The following is a 17293-nucleotide window of genomic DNA, read 5'->3' on the forward strand; positions in this document are numbered from 1 at the left end:
TTTTAGAACTACATATTGAAGCATTCCTGGATGAAAAAATAATGTCTGATATTTGTTGTAAAGTAACTGGGTGTAAGTGTAACAGGGTGGTCCCCAGGGAAGAGGGAGGTTCCAGGTGTCCTGCCCCACCCAACAGAGGGTGGAGCTGAGCAGGGAGAGAAGAAGCTGCAGAGGAGACTGAGGAAGGAAGGAAGCAGGACAGAATCAGAAGGAGACCTGGAGGAGGCACATGGAGCTGAGAGACACATGAAGAAACTGCGCTTGTCTTTTGATGGTGGACTGAGTGAAACAGACGTAGGTGAGACCCAGGGGAGGTGACGATGGCGGTTTTTGTCTTGATTTTGATTTTGCTCTTTTCCTTCTAGACTTGTCTGGTTGTTTCTGATACTTTTCTGTGGGTCCCCACTGAAAGATGCTTTAGACTTGTGGGAGGAATTCTGCTTGGGTGGACTTTTACCCACGAGGGGACGGGTAACTTTGGGTGCTTGATTTAGAAACTAGATTCTTTGCCTTTCCTGTATTGTTTCCTAATTGTATTAAAGTTCCTTCCCATTAAATGGAAGGAACTCATATGTTTCTGCGGCGGATGGCAGAACCCATTTAGAGTAGGCAAGTTTGCGGGGTCTGGGGTGCCCCTGTCCCTGCCCTGTAACATAAGGAAGGAGGGGGAAATTGACAAAGAAAGAAGATTAACCAGGAGCTCATACCTACTTAAAACTGGGTGTTTCATCTAATTGTGTATTAAGTTTGGAAATGTCCACAGTAAAAAGTTTTAAAAAATACATTGCTGAGTTGCAGAATAGAAAGGACCTCATCTTGGGTTGAGGTAATTTTCTAGTAATCAAACCTCTTATAGACACAGGAAGCTAAAATATACCTGAAGACTATGGTCAGAATTTTTATATTTCCATTCTTCCTACCATATTTCAGAAATATTTCATAAAGCAGAATTCTTAGCATCAAAAGATAGCATTTTTGAGTACTTCATGTATGCAGGATTTTAAGTGTTTTATATATATTCACTTCTTGTTCACAGTCCTCTACTAGCTTCCCATTCCACTCAGAGTAAAACACACTTTCATCACCCAGGTCTGTAATGTGCAGTGTAACTTGGAGGCTGGCACCACTCTCCTTTCCCACTGCCTTGGCCTCCCCACTATCCCTGGACACAGTTGGTAATCTCTTGCCTCAGAGCCTTTCAACCCACTACCCTCACGACCTGGAAGAGTTACTCTTTCCCAGATATCTGTGTGATTGTCTCCCTCACTTTTTGTCAAGTCAGACTTTCTTTAGCCATGACCTTATGCAACACGAGCATGTACATGCACACGCCGTCACCCTGCTCCCCTTCATCCCTTTATCCTCACTCCCCCCTTCCCTCCTTTCTAGCATTTAGCCCCCTCCCCACCCATCAAATGATTTGTTTGTGTTCCCCCAAGTGGATTCCAAACTCCATTAGACCTACATTGGGACTTTGTTTTATTCACAGGACAAGGTCTGACATACAGTAAGAGCTCATTAAATAATTATTAAATACAAGAATGAATTTCTTCATACCATAAAACCATTTAGGCAAAAGTACACACATTTCTGTGGGGGCTAAGACCCTCTGGGAGTAGCTGAATCTACTTAAAACTGGGTCAAGATGCCTAGTAAGCAATACTCTTGTAGGAGAATTGGACCCTGAAAGTTGTCAAATGTATTCTGAAGAACTTCACTCCTACCCAAGATGGCCTCTTGAATTATTCCCCAGGTTGCTGTTCAAAGGAATCTGGGTTTTCTCCAAAAGAATTCAGGTAGGAGCCTCCCCGGTGGCGCAGTGGTTGAGCGCTGGGTTGCGAAGCTGCCCGAAGCCTCTGCAGCGCCGGTTTGATCCCCGGGCGAGGGTCCCGCATGGCGCGCAGTCCTCTCCTGCCGCCCGCTGCTCCTCTCAGCAGTGTCTGCCAGCTCTGCTCTCTGCTCTGGCTCTGGTGAATTCTCTCACCCTCCCTCGCTTCTGACTGCACCCCAGGGCTTTTATAAATAAACAAATAATTTATAGCTGCTGGGCTTTATATATTATGTCTCTACCCTCAAACTACAACAGAACTGTTTCCACATGTAATAGAAGAAAGCCATGAGCTTATCTGCTTGAGTAGAAACGGTTGAAATTACGTAATTACAAGAGGGAAATAGTTATTTTGTCAGCTATCCATTTCCTAAAAAACTGAGCAACAAAATAATTAGCTAATAATGGGAATGCTTAATCAACTAGATGATCCCATTGATAAAGATTCCTGTGGAAAGTACTTTGGTAAAGGAAACACATCTCTATACTTCCAGTTTTCACATGGCAATGTATCTCTTTACATCGGCCAGTTTGAATCTGGAAGCTGCTTGCTGAATTTCAGTGTCAGTTATGCCAAATAATCATTCCTGGCTGTGAAAAGATTTTCCACAGGCTCTCAAAGACAAGGACAGATGGCATTCCATTGGGGGGTATTCCCAGCTTCTTGTTTTAGCAAATATTGACACTTTTGTAGGAAATAGACCCAGATCTTTCTTCTTAACTCATTTTGGCAATGCTGAAGATTTGGAAGGATATAGTTCAGTAGGATTGGGAAATGCACTTGCCACTGACAAAAAAAGGGGCCTCCCTGGCGGCGCAAGGGGTTAAGATGCAACTTATGAAGCTCACTGCAGCCACTGCAGCACGAGTTTGATCCCCAGCCAGGGAGCCACCCACATGGTGCAGCAGACCTCTCCTGACTCACCTGCTGCTCCCCTCAGCAGTGTATTTCAGTCAATCTGCCTGTTCTGTTCCCCGCTGTCTCTGGTGAATCCTCTCACCTGCCCCTCCCCCCGCACCCTGCACCTCTGGCCTGTACCCCAGCTCTTGTATGCATAAAAATGAAATAAATCTTTAAAAAGAAAAAAGACATACATCAGGGAGAAAAATATACATGGTTAATTGATGCTTGTAAAAGTGACATAGCACATTTACACTGAGATCCCAAAACACTATGCAACAGAATGAGGTAGAATAGAAGTGGGGCGAGACGATGACTGAAGAAAAAGACTCCAAAAATTCAAATTACTATCCAAAACTTATTTTAGGGGGCCTCCCTGCTGGCCCAAGGGGTTAAGTCTCAGCACTATGAAGCTATAGGCAGCCACAGCAGCACTATTTTAGTCCCTGGCCAGGGAACTGACCCATGGTACAGCAGACCTCTCCTGTCTTGCCCACTGCTCCCCTCAGCAGTATATTTCAGTAGATCCGCCTGTTCTGTTCCCCACTCTGTCTCTGGTGAATCCTCTCACCTCCCTGCACCTCTGACCTACACTCCAGTTCTTGTATGCATAAATAAATAAATCTTTTTTAAAAATAAAATGAAATAATTTTTAAAAAAACCCCAAAATTTATTTTAACGATCCTTTATAAGCTAGTTGTTAGTAACAACAAAATTATATTACTTTTATCAGAAACTCAGGGAATATTAACTGTAATTAAAGATTAAAATATACTGTTGAAAAATACTAAAAGTCACTGTACATGGTCTTCTCTGGCAACATATGTCTACCTCCCCCCCAAATTCATATTCTTTGACTCAAAAATGTAGCCTATGTAAATAATCAGACATGTGCCACAAAATATGTACAAGAACAGTTTTATTATAGTTGTTTATAATATGAAAATACAACCACCTAAACATCTATCAGTAGCAAATTGTTTTTTTTTTTTTAGTAGCAATTGTTTAACTAAATCTTTTGTACCCTTAAAGATGATGATGAAAAGAAATAGTTGTTTACATGGAAGATTTCATCAATATAAGTGGTTTTTAAAAAGGGATTACCAAATAATTTTGTTACAAGAACAAATTATGTTTACAAAAATCACAACCCTCTGTTATAAAATTATATCAAAATTGTACATATACATGTATATATTACTCTTTAAAAAGTAATTGTCTTTGGGAGTTGGAATTCTAAGTGATTATAAGTTCTTATTTTCCTTCTGTATTATCCGTTGGTCTTGTTTTTACAATGAACAGATATTCTATCATCAAGAGGAAAACTAAAAGTTATTTCCAGTTTGCAAAAGGATAACAGTGAATTTTTCTTCAATCTCTTTAACAAAAGCCTGAGGCAGTGATTGAGGCCTCCCAATGGGGGAGAAGGAAGGACATATATAAAGGCTGAGCAGAGAAATCCTGAAGGTAAGACCAGGGTGAGGTAAAGGGCTCAGGGCCCTCCAGGCGATGCTCCCCACCCCCACCTGCCCTTATCTGGACAGGCCTCCTGAGAGCCAATATCCTGAAGCTCCCTGCTTCAGGAACATTCCCTCCCACCGACTCTGATGTTACCACAAATCCTGCAGCACCCAATCTTTACTCAGGGAAGAAATACAGCCACCATGTGTCAGTTGACCAGGTTTCGGTCCAGGACAGACCACCATGCCACATGCTCGCAGCAGGCTGTGCCACACAGCCAGGGGTGCAGCAGTCTAGACAAGCTCAGTTTGGGGCTCCACTCTATGAGGCAGCACAACGATGAAGTCACCTCACAATGCATTTCTCAAAACAGACCCCATTGTTAAGCAATACATGACTGCAGTTCTTTTATAACAACAAGAATAAAACAAAAATGGAAGAACAATTTTAAAAGATCTGGATTTGTTTCCTAGGAATTCTAGAGCAAAAAACCACATTCAGAACTTAAAACAACAGAAATGTATGTCACGCTCACAGCTCCAGATGCCAGAGTCCAGATGTTAGCAGGTCTGTGCTTCCTCAACAGCTCTAGAGAGAATCTTTCCTCGCCTCTCGTGGCTCCTGGTGTCACTTGGCTTGTGGCAGCCCAACTCCAGTCTCCGCCTCTGTCCTCACATCACTTCCTTCCCTCTGTGTTGGAGCGTCCTATTCATGGATTTAGAGTCCATCCTAACCCAATATGATCTCATCTCAGTCCTTGCCTCAGTTCCATCTGCTAAGACCATATTTCCAAATAAGGTCACATTCTGAGTTCAGGCATGTGGGTTTAGGAGGCAGGGGGCCACTATTCAACCTGCTAGAGTATCATAAGCAACATTTGTTCAGCAACCAGAACTATGGCTAGCACTTAATTTTTAGAAGATGAGTAGAAGACAGGCAGGGGTTGGTTGGGGGCCCAGAAGTGGATGTAGGTGACCCAGGAAGGCCTGTCTTCTGTCTTGTAGCAATAGTTTGGCACGCAGAGAGCTGCTCCTGATTTCAGATCTGACAAGGATTCTGGAGTGGAAGGGAGATAAAACTCAACTCCAGAAAACCAGCAAGGACAAAGAAACGATTAGGCAGAACTTGGTTAATGATGTGAATTAGTAAAGAACATTATAGTTGCTATCAAGAAATACAAATATGCTTGAAGGAGATGATTAAGCAAATGAGAAAATTCAGGTGTTAAACTAATTGTCAGTTCAGATAATAAAAAATCATCAACTTCATTAAATAATGATCAGGCTTGTTGGCCTCAAAACTAGTTTCTTATAGCAAAGGAACAATAAATTGGATCTCTGCAAACTGTACTTGTATTAATTCCCACTTATGGGTGGCTGGATTTTTTACTCTGTAGATCATTAGTAACTTTGCGCACAACCCAATTAATGTGCTGCTTCCTTATCATCAAAGTGTGAGTTGAACAGTGGAGATTAATGTGAATGTTAGACTTTCAAAATGTCACCAGGTAGGTACATATACGAAAAAAAGAGGAAAAGATGCATCATGAAGCCGGAGAGATGCTTTTCAGATTCTCCTTCAAGTTGGAGATTTAAGCAAATGTAGAAAATATCTTTGCTTTCTTTTCCAAAGCTATGTGGTGGGACTGTTAGGAGTGAAAGTCTCATAGTTAAGTGAGAACATGAGTTTGGTGTAATCCAACATAATTCCTCATTTGTTGCCAAGACTTTCGGGATGCTCAAAGCAAGAAGAGAACTTAGCAACATGCCCAGTTCGAGTTCTCACTGTGCAGGTGAGAGGCCTAAGGGCCTAAGATGTAAGTGCATTTTTTCAAAATGACTTGCTTTGGCCAAGCTAGGATTAGACCCAGGGAGCCCCAGCTCTCTCCAGGACATGAGCCAGCTGTCTTGACCATTCTCACCAGGCAGAATGTCTTCAGCACCTCCACTGTCAGGATAAAGTGCTGCTCTACTTAAATAAGTCTTTCAAGTGTGTTAATTCACTATAAGTGGCTAAAGTAATATTTTTCAAAATAAAATTTTTGGACAAAACTAGCTACTGTATGTGCTGAACGGTGTTTTTTGAATGGAATACAGGAGAAGGCCAAGGGACAGTGGCTCAACGGATGTTCCCAAATAGACACTCGTGCACTTCTCTTGGTCTTGGAAGCACTGCCAGGTGCCACCTTTCAACCTCTCTTGCAGCTAAGGTGAGGCATGTGGCTGACGGATGAGTGGACGTCGTGGGTGCTGCTTCCAGGCCTGGCCCATCAAATCTCCCAGCCTTGATCTTCACTCTCTTTCTCCACCCACCAGCTGAATGTGGATGATGCTGAGGATCTGGAGGCAGACAGATCCACAATGAGGAAAGGGCCCACTTTTCCCAGTGAGCACAAAAGGCATGGAATCTCTTCTCTGACTGGGAAATTACACCCTTTTCTTGACTGAGAAATTAGAAAGACGTAAACTTTTATTGTGTTAAGCCACTGTGAGTTGGGGATTGTTTATTATTAGACCATATAAAAAAAGTTTTTAAAGATTTATTTTATTTATTTATGCATACAAGAACTGGGGTACAGGCAGAGGTGCAGGGGGTGAGAGAATTCACCAGAGACAGTGGGGAGCAGAACAGGCAGACCTACTAAAACACACTGCTGAAGGGAGAAGCAGGTAAGACAGGAGAGGTCTGCTGTGCCATGTGGGTAGCTCCCTGGTCAGGAATGGAACTCAAGCCTCAGTGGCTGGTGATAGCTGTACCACTAGAGAGGCCCACAATATAAAATGGAAGTAATTTCTACTTCATAGACTGAGTGTGCAGAGTAGATAAGATTATGCATGAAAAGGGCCCAGCGTGGAGGGGTGCTTCGCACAAGACAGGGTTTATTGTGAACCCCGCCTGTAAGCATGCAGGAGAGCATAATCATTGTCATCATAACGTACAAAACAACCTGACAGTCAATGCTTCATAGACTGCTAAAAAAGAATAAATGCTTCCTTTTCATTACCAGTGGATTCATTACCAAGATAGACCGGCAGTAGTTGGCAAATCAGGCTCTTCCTAAACCTATTTTGCAGAAGTTTTTGGCATACTGTTTCAACAACTGCAGAGTCATTGAAATTCTAGTGATTGCCTGTTTTGAAATTAGTTATGCCTAATGCTTCCTCCTGAATAATACCACCATCTTAATTTATTATCTTGAAATTTTACTAGGCTCTTTTAATCTTAGGATTTCTACCACAAATTTAAATTTCCTATAGTTAATATTAGCAGCAACCTTCTAAAAGAAGAATGCCAAGGTTCTGATCCATCTTCTTCCTTGCTGATTTTGGATAGATATAAGAAATTGCCATGGAGAAAAGCAAGTGTGCTCACTTCACAACAGTAACTACCTTTCATGCCAAGTTGTAATCTTACATTTAAAGGGGTAAAACAGATTATTACATCTTAGGGCCAGAATGTATCACTGTCATTTGCCTTCCCATTTATAAATCATTTATTGTCTATATTACTGCTTGGCTCAACTACAGTTGCATTTGTAGTTTTGTCTTCTACTTGTCTGGCATCCACTTCTGACACAGGGTGTATTAGTTATCTAGGTTGTGTAACAAATTACAACTTAGTGTCCTGAAACAAATCTATTATCTTAGAGTCATTTCTGCAGGTGCCCATGTGGGGTTTAGATGACCTCTGGCTTGGGGTCATTCCAAAACTTTGATCAAAGAGTTGGCTAGAGCTATAGTCAGGTCAACCCTCAAGCACGGAAGATCGGGTCAGCGCTTAGTCATCTGGCTGACCTCAGATTCTCACTGGGTATTGGCTGAAGACACCAGTGCCACATGAGCTTCTACGTGGGGATGCTCACAGAATGGCCGCTCTCTCCAAGAGGGAAAGCATGAGAAGTGGAAGGAGAAGGTAAGTGCTATGGTCTGAAAGTCTGTGCCCCTCCTCAAAGTCATATGGTGAAATATACCCACCAAAGGTGATTGATATTAGGAGTTGGGGCCTGTGGGAGGTGATTAGATCTTGAGGGTGGTGCCATCCCTATGGGATTACTATACTTATAAAAAGCCACTGGGAAAGCTCCCTTGCTCCTTCCACCATTTTTGGTAAGTAAGAAGTCAGCAGTTTGCTGTCACCTGAACCCAAACATGCCAGCAACGGGAGCTTAGACTTTCAGTTCTAGAACTGTAACAGGGTGGCCCCCAGGAAAGGGGGAGGTTCCAGGTTTCCTACCCCACCCAGAAAGGAGGGTGGAGCTGAGCAGAGAGAGAAGAAGCTGCAGAGGAGACTGAGGAGGGAAGCAGGGTGGAGAGCCAGAAGGAGACCTGGAGGAGGCACATGGAGCAGAGAGACGTGAAGAAACTGTGTTTGCCTTTTGGTCGTGGACTGGGTGACACAGATGTGGGTGAGAGACCCGTGGGGAGGTGACAATGGTGGTTTTTGTCTTGATTTTGCTCTTTTCCCTTCAGACTTGTCTGGTTGTTTCTGATGCTTTTCTGCAGGTCCTCACTGGAAGGTGCTTTAGACTTGTGATAGGCTTTGGGGCCTTGCTCTGGGCCAATCCTGCTTGGGTGGACTTTTACCCACGAGGGGATGGGTGACTTTGGGTTCTTGCTTTAGAAACTAGATTGTTTGCCTTTCCTGTATTGTTTTCTAACTATATTAAAGTTCCCTCCCATTAAAGTCTCATATGTTTTGTGTTGATGCGGTGGATGGCAGAACCCATTTAGAGTAGGTAGGTTTGTGGGCTCTGGGTTGCCCCTCTCCCTGCCCTGTAACAGAACTATAAGCAATAACTTTCTGCTATTTTATAAACCAGTACAATGATAATTTTGTTACAGCAGCCAGAATCAACTCAAAATCTGTTCATAACCTAATCTTGAAATCTAATCATCCCGTCACCTTTGCCATACTGTATTTGTGAGAAGCCACTCACTAGGCTCAGCGCACATGTGAGGACTAGACATCACCTTCTAACCTTTCTACAACCCTGGGATGCCTTTTGAGGCAGTGCTTCTCAAACTAAACCTGCTGAAAGAGCAGCCCTTATCCCTCCAAGCCCTCACCCCCACTCCAATCTGTAGTAGGTCAGCATTTTGTAAAATAAATAAATTAATATCTAGAAAAATAAAGTAACAGTGGCATGAAAAAGCAAACCCACTGGCCACGTGTTGGATGTCATGACAATGTCAGTGCCATAAAAATTTCTAAGTACTCTTAATTCTATGCCTCACTTGATCTAGACCAGAAACAATTTGCAGACTAGCACTGGTTGTGAACCACTAAAGGGTCTTAAATGCAGATAACTTTTCAAGGTTTTTATAAAACAATGGCTTGCACTTTTTTCTTTTGGCTATTTGTGAACGGAGGGGTTCTAGAAATTAAAATAAAACAAAACAAAACCCAAGAAATCATTCCTTCTAATCTTACTTCATTTTCTCTCCATATAAAAGGGAGTTTTGTTGTGATAAGGTCAAGGGTGTGTGAGTATCCTGTTTAATATTTTACTTCAAGGTTCTTTCCTGTGCCCTTCTTTTCACCAGTCACACTTTTGAACTAAGTCTGGCATACTATGGTAAATAATTCACATTACAAAAATTGAGGGGTGAGCCCCTCCTATACTCTGATCCTAGTCTATGCAGATCCCTCAAAATAAATCTCAACTGTAAAATCCTCATTTCAATTGAAAAAAAAAATTTTGGGGCACCAACTTTGTGCAAGATTCTGGAAGATTCTACCTTAAAGAAGGTACCATTTCTGTTTTCACCTGGTTGTACACTTCCTCTCTAGTCATTTATGTCTCCTCACTATTTTGGCACTTGAGTACATTTTTCCCTCCCTAATGAAGTCACAAATTTACCAACCAAAAGAACTCCATTTTCTATCCTGCACTGTGTCAGGCAGTGAAGAATGCCCTCAGTGAAACCTGAATCTAGAACCCAGTCCCAGAACCCAAATCCCCTGTCCAGGGACCAAGTGCTGTGAAATGGAACTTCTGTTCCAACTCTCACTAACCCAGCAGCATCTCCATCTCTTTCTGTCTCTTCACTTCCTCCAACCATCCTCGAAGATTTAAAGCAGAAAGAACTACTGCCACTGCTCTCCTGGCTCAAACTGAAATCTATTTGTTATAGGGCAGACCTAGTGCGCTTTATGGTGACCAATGCAAGAAAAATTACTTTGGGCTGGTCAACCACGGGTGAAGCTTGGAAACCACGTTGGGCGCCAGCTGTTATAAGGCAGCCCTGATATTGAACGGGTTCCTGTCTGTGGGTCCACCCGCACGCTTATAAGGGACTTATTAATACTCCGCTACAGGCATACTCAAAAGGTTAATAAAAGGTTTATTTACAAGGGAAAAGGAAATAAGGAAAATGTACAACTCAGGGAGAAAATAGGGAAATAAAGTCTTTAATGCGTCCTACCCGATCCGCCGACCTGGAAACCCAAAAAGCACTCTCCGAGCTGGCCGGACGCTGGGAGCTGGAAGAGAGTCAAAATGGGGGACCCCTCCAAAGCCCACGTGCCTGGCTTTATACCAACCTGGCTGCTTAACCCCACCCTCAGGTCCCAGCCACCTTCCCTTTGGTGGTGATGGGATTTGGAGTTCCCAGTGGCTTTGGCCTGGGGTGGGGGTGGAGTCCACAAAGACTGCATAGAATTAGGTTTAGGACATCCTTTCCCCCTAACATACTGATTCCAAGAGAGAAGAAAACCAAGCCCTGGAAGGGGTTTTTAAAAACAAGTCTTGCTCAACTCTTACACAACTGCAAACCCCTTGTTGGTATCCCCTTCTTCTCTCCCCCCCCCCCGCCCCCAACAAAGGGACTTAGGGTTAGTAAAACCTACATTGCAAAGCCCAGTGCTGTGTGGGCACAAAGGTGAGCCAAACAGGTTTTTTACCGTCAAGAATTTATAGTAGACGAATCAAACCAATCCTCAACCACAATAAAAAGTGAACTATGCCAAGTGTTGCAATGTTGGCATAAGGAGAAAGCACTGTGGGAGAGCAGATGGGGAAGAAACTAATTGGAAATGGGGAAAATTCAGAGGACTTATTTGAAGGGTTAAACCTTGGAGGATGCGCAACACAAATAATGGGTAACAGCATTCCTACCTACCAAGTGCTGTGTTTGGTGGTTTACATGCACCTCTTCTGGGGATCACTACAGGTGTGCTGAGTAGGTGCTATTATTAGTCCCATTTTACAGTGAGAAAACTGAGGCACAGAGTGAGTCAAGTGTCTAAGGTCCAGGCTAGTAGGCGGTGGAGGGGGCTTTGAACTCCGAAGGATAATTCCAGAGCTGTTGCACTTAACCCTCACTTAAGAACAAAGGAGACCATGAGGAAAGGCCTAGCATTGTGCAGGAGATGCCCAGGGAACAATGAGAAGTCTGTGAGGCTGGAGCAGGGCGGGGGGAGGGGTTGTAGGAGGGTAGGAGTTGCTTACTGGAACTTGCTGTTTGATTCCAATAGCAACCGTGGAATCTACATGTCAAACTCTGAGCTTTACATATTCCATTTCATCTGATATCATCAATCACTATCAGAGAGATAGCATTAGTCCCATTTTACAGATAAGAGAACTGAGGCACAGAGAAGTGACTTATTCAAGGTCACACAAATTTTTGTAAAGGTCACACACACTTACTCATGTGTGCACACAGATGCACACATAGTGCATGTGAATCCAGAATCCAGTTTCTGAACCCACTGTTCCCACGTGGATGGAAGCCCTTTGCAAGCTGCCCACCGCCTCGATGTACCCCACTCTACACGCCTCGATGTACCCCACTCTACACACCCTGCCCTTACCATTCCTCACCTCCCTGCCTCCCACTTGGCTCTTTCAAATACAGTCGCCAGCGCACCGGCGCAGGGGGGGGGCACACTTTCAGCCCAGAGCAACTTCTATTCCCAGGAAGCTTTGCGATCCCCCCAATAAAGAGCATTTGAGCGGAAGAGCCACGCCCCGCGCCGGCCCCTCCCACGCGGGCTGGCCCGGCGGCCGGGGGCGTGTCCCCGGCGGCTGAGCCCGCGGCCCGGGGCGGAGCGTGTGGCCGCCGCGCGGAGCTGCGGGGCGCCGGGGCGCCGGGGCGGGCGGGCTGGGCGTGCAGGTGGCTCCTCCCCGCCTTTCCTGAGCCCGGGGCACGTCGTCGGCCGCCCGGCGAGCGCCTTTGTGCCCGGCTTGGGGAGCCCACGACGGCCGCTGAGAGCCCGGGCCCATTGTTTCATTTCCCCGTCTCTTCCGGGCAGGTGGCGGCGGGGCGCGGGGTCCGCACGTGCCGCAGCGGCGGCGGGAGCGCTGGGACCCGCGGGCGCCGTCTGGGGCGTCCCCGGGGGCTCGGCGGAAGATGAAGTACCTGAAGCCTTGGTGGTCGGACGGCGGCGGCCTCCTGCACCTCACCCTCCTGCTGAGCTTGGCGGGGCTCCGCGTGGACCTGGACCTGGACCTAGACCTCTACCTGCTGCTCCCGCCGCCCACCCTGTTCCGGGACGAGCTGCTGCTCGAGGGCGGCCCGACGAGCTCCGCCTACGCGCTCAGCACCTTCCCGGCCTGGGGCGGTTGGGGGCGCGCAGACCACCTGCACCCCAAGGGCTGGGGGCCGGACCCCGCTGGCCCGTCGGAAGGCCGGCTGCTCCGGGAGGTGCGCGCACTCGGGGTGCCCTATATCCCCCGCACCCGGGTGGATGCGTGGCTGGTGCACAGCGTCACGGCCGGGGACGCCGACGGGGCCCACGGGCTGCTCGGCGCCGCTGCTGCCTCTTCCACCGGAGGGATCGGCGCCAGCGTGGACGGCGGCAGCCAGGCAGCGCCGGGGGGCAACGGGGATCCCCGGGCGACCCAGAGTAGCCCCTTGGCAGCCGGGGAGGAGGAGGCACAGCCGGCTGAACCGACGGCTCTCGTTCCGGACGCCGCCGGACGCGCGAACGAGGTAACTCGAGAGCCGGGACGCCAGCGAGGTGCAAGGGGAAGCTGGCCCGGAGCCCTGGAGGATGGGGAGGGAACTAGGAAAGGGGTGCCTACTCTCCCCTTTCACCCTCGGCTCCTGGGTGGTTGCTGTTTGGGGAAGACTGCGCCTCTTTCTCCTTGTGAATCCGAATGAAGGGTATTAGTGCTGTGTCTTTTCGCATTTTCAGAAATAAGTGGGTGAAACCATTCGGTTTGACGCCTTGTTGGACGGCTACCACGAGTAGTTCGGGCATGGGGAGGAGAGGAAGGATGCTGGAATTTAACTTGCCCACTGTTTTCTTCAGTACCTCGTGTTCATGTTAATGTATGTTTTCTGGGCCCTGTGCCTTGAGAGGCCTTGGCCTCGTGGAGGATGCGCATTTCTCTTAGGAGCCGCGCTCCGGGCCTATTTGAACTCAATTGCACGTCTTTTTGCTGCTCCCCCGGATTAAGGAGCCGTGGTCATTGTCCACTGTGGGGTCAGGTGGCAGTTGGGCCCGCTTGTTCCTAACCCTAATAAATCTCCCTCCTAGAATTTGTTAGTTATTCCTTATTAGCATAGAGAAAACAGGCACTCAGACAGTCATCTAGAAACTAAAATATTCCCTTTGGTTAATGGTTCAGATGTTCTGCTTAACTTCCTTTAGAATCAAAGTTCACCTGGATGGGTTGATACAGCTAATGGCCGGGTCAAGTCTAAGGACACTTACTACCAACTTCCACAGAACCACCTAATAGGAAGTTCCTTTAAAAGGATCTTTTTAATTCTCCTTTGGTCCAAACTTTTGGGGTTAACCGTTGGTATCGACCAACAAGTGTTCCCCGGTGTTGTTTTTGTGTATGCAGTCTTATGCAAAATGGAAATTGGGGCTAGGCAGGTTTGTTTGCTGCTCTTCAGAATTGCCCTGTTTGTGTAGGTAGTTGCCAGACGGGCTTCTCCACCCTCTCCTGGAGGGTCATTGTGCCGAAGTGCTTGGTGATTCACTGCTATGCAGATCTGATTCCTCCCCCTTTATGGGGCCGGAACTGATGGGGTGGGGGTTCCTAAGAGTCCTAGTGGGCTCCAACAGTTTTCAGGTTGCCCGCTCCCTCACTCATTCAAACCCTGTTAGGGGCGGCCTCTCCTGAATCCTCTGCCTCCTTAATGAGTGGTGAGTGCTGTTCTGCTACCTTTGATGATTCTGTAACATGCAGTGGTGAAACCCAATGCTGCATGCTGTACCAGATGGCACCCTGCCCACCTCGCAGCTGAATGCCAACCAGCTGCAAAGTATGCAGGGATCTGGAGGAAGGGAGGCCATTCTGTTCATGGACTTCTCTTCCCCTTCCACTTCTAGCATCACCTGGTTGATACCTATTTAGCCAGAAACCTGCCTGGGAGGAAGCTCTAGGAGCATAGGCCCAGCCAGATCTCCTTGGAGATAGATCTTGGGTGCAGGTTTCCTAGTAAAGGAGGGTGAAGTTGACACGGGGCCATCCTCCTGGCGTTGCCTTGACTGGCAGACATGTGTGGACCTGCTGACCTTGGTAGCTGTGATGACCTCGTTGTGTTCTTTCTGGAAATGATCAGCTGTCAAGCACCTTAGGGTTTTCAGTCAACTCACCTTAATTGGTGATGTCTTGTACCTCAGCCTAAAATTGTGCAGGCCAGCATCCTTATATCCATTTTATACTCTTAAAAAAAAATCAATCATGTAAATTTACAGATTTAATTGGCTTTATTAAACGATTCATGAATCCAGCAGCATCCCATCTAGGCAATAGAAGGGTGCCTCCAGGGTTTGTACCAAATGGAAGATTTTTATTGTCAGAAATTGACTGGACAAGGTTTTATTGTTTTATTTATTTATTTTTTTAAAGATTTTTATTTTTATTTATACAAGCACTGGGTATAGTCAGAAGCGCGGGAGGGTGAGAGAATTCACCAGAGCCAGAGCGGGGAGCAGAGCTGGCAGAAGGACCGAAGTACACTGCTGAGGGGAGCAGCGGGCGGCAGGAGAGGTCTGCGGGCCATGCGGGACCCTCCTCTGGTGGCCGGGGAGCAGCCGGGGATCGAACTGGCACCGCAGAGGCCGCGGGCAGCTTCGCAACCCAGCGTTCAACCGCTGCGCCACCGGGGAGGCCCTAGGTTTTATTGTTTTAAACAAAAAATGATCGTTAAAGGCTACCCTCCTTTAAGGGAAAGGTGTGTGTGTGAGAGGGAGAGACGGAGAGACAGAGAGAGACAGGAGGTGTACCTTATGCAGATTACCTGCCGCTGTGACCAGGACAGGTCTGGATTGCATTTGAGAGGGCCTGAAACTGCAATTAAGTTAGATACTAAGTCTTGGTTTTGAAATGTGGCCAGGTGTGACCCCATATTGAGCGCGTTTTTTGTTTTAGCAATACGTAAGGAAAATAGAGGCCCTGCGAGGTTAGGGGACTTGGCTAAAGCTGTAGTTAATTCGTGTCATAAATGGAACTAGAGTAGTCTGAGCCTCTTCATCCCAAATGTGCACGTTATTAGGCACATGGCTGGACTCAGTTTCTCCAGACAGGCATGAGGTGGCCGCCTCCTGACCCTGGGGCCACTGATCTTTTTTTTTTAGGTTTATTAGTTGGGTTTTTTTTAAATAATAATCTCTCTTTTTTTTTTTAATTTTTTTTTAATAGAGGCATGTTTTATTTATTTGTTTGTTTGTTTGTTTGTTTTGTTTATACATGCACTGGGTACAGTCAGACGCGGGAGGGTTTATACATGCACTGGGTACAGTCAGACACCAGAGCCAGAGCGGGGAGCAGAGCAGGCAGAAGGACCAAAGTACACTGCTGAGGGGAGCAGCGGGCGGCAGGAGAGGTCTGCGTGCCATGTGGGACCCTCCTCTGGTGGCCGGGGAGCAGCCGGGGATGGAACTGGCGCCGCAGAGGCCACGGGCAGCTTCGCAAACCCAGCGCTCAACCGCTGCGCCACCGGGGAGGCCCCAATAATCTCTCTTTTTAAAGCAACTGTGCCATTCATAATGTAAGGTTACAGTTTGAAACCACGACTCCAGGAGAAATGGGCTCCAAAAACAACACTGGGCTTTGCCAGGTCTGGGTTTAGGGGCACATCACTAACTGGCCCTGGCACAGGTTCTCTTAATCTCAGTGAGCCTCAGTGCCATGTCTGTCAAGTGGGAGAGGAATGCTTCCCTTAGGGGCATTATGAGAGTTAAATGGGAGAAGCAGGTGTAAAGTGCCAGCTCAGTGTTGGAATAGGGTTCTCTTCTTTTGCCTTCATCCTCAACCCACCCTCCTTCACCTGTGCCCACTCACTTTATCCCCTTTTGGCTTGTTTGGCTTGGTTGGTTGCTTGGGAAGGAGGTGGGGTATGTGGGAAACAGGCTGCCTAGTTCTGGATCCCAACTCCACCATTTAAAGCTCTGTGACCTTGGGCAAACTTAGCCTTTCTGTGCTCCATTCTCCTCACCTGTACAATGGGAACAATAAAGGTGCCTGTCCACAGGCTGATGTGAGAATGACACAACTCATTGCATGGGATGGGCTCAGAACTGTGTCTGTTAGATCTTAAGTGTTTATTAAGAGTTAACTACTATTAACTTTGAAGAGGGGGGATGCTTTGCTCCATAGGAACATCATCGTTCTGTTTTATTTTTAAGTAGATAATTCCGGTGGCTTATTTGGATTGTAGGAGGTGCCGATTTGAAAATACAATTTTCCATAATTTTTGTATGTGTACAAAATATTGTGGAGTGGGGGTTTTTCCAAGTACTAAGAGAAGTATAGGTTAGGTTTCATTTCTTAGTTGTGTTAATCATTATCTGAAAACACAACTCGGAATTCCCCAGAACATACTTCTCTTCATAACCGCAGCCATTCACTTACACCAGAGGAAGCACACATTCTTCAAAGTAATGCAGGGATTAAGCCAAGAAATCCACCACTTTTGCAGAATTGAAGGCATGAACTTATTTGAAGGTGGGGTGGAGCTTACAGCCAGCAGCCGTGTTTCAGAAAGCTGCTGCCACACTTGAGAGGGCTGGTGGTTGTCTTGATGCAGGTTTCATGCCTTGGAATGACGATCCTCTGCTGGGTGAGGGGTCCAGCAGGACTCTGAACTTAATGCCCATTGCACTGGGTTTCTTCAGGTCACAGGATGATCCAGATGCAG

General features: G+C 46.5%; 1 protein-coding gene across 1 annotated transcript in view; it reads left to right on the forward strand.

Annotated features, from left to right (window-relative positions):
- Positions 1-12544: 12544 nt before the first annotated feature.
- NFE2L3 (NFE2 like bZIP transcription factor 3) overlaps positions 12545-17293 on the forward strand; it is a gene marked incomplete at both ends in the record, with an annotated part of 30367 nt that continues 25618 nt past the window's right edge. The window contains one exon of the mRNA XM_084230597.1: positions 12545-13126. Within this exon, the coding sequence (XP_084086723.1) occupies positions 12545-13126 (582 nt within the window). The remainder of the gene's footprint in view (positions 13127-17293) is intronic.

The sequence above is a fragment of the Talpa europaea genome (genome assembly GCF_964194135.1).
Source record: "Talpa europaea genome assembly, chromosome: 3".
NCBI lineage: Eukaryota > Metazoa > Chordata > Mammalia > Eulipotyphla > Talpidae > Talpa > Talpa europaea.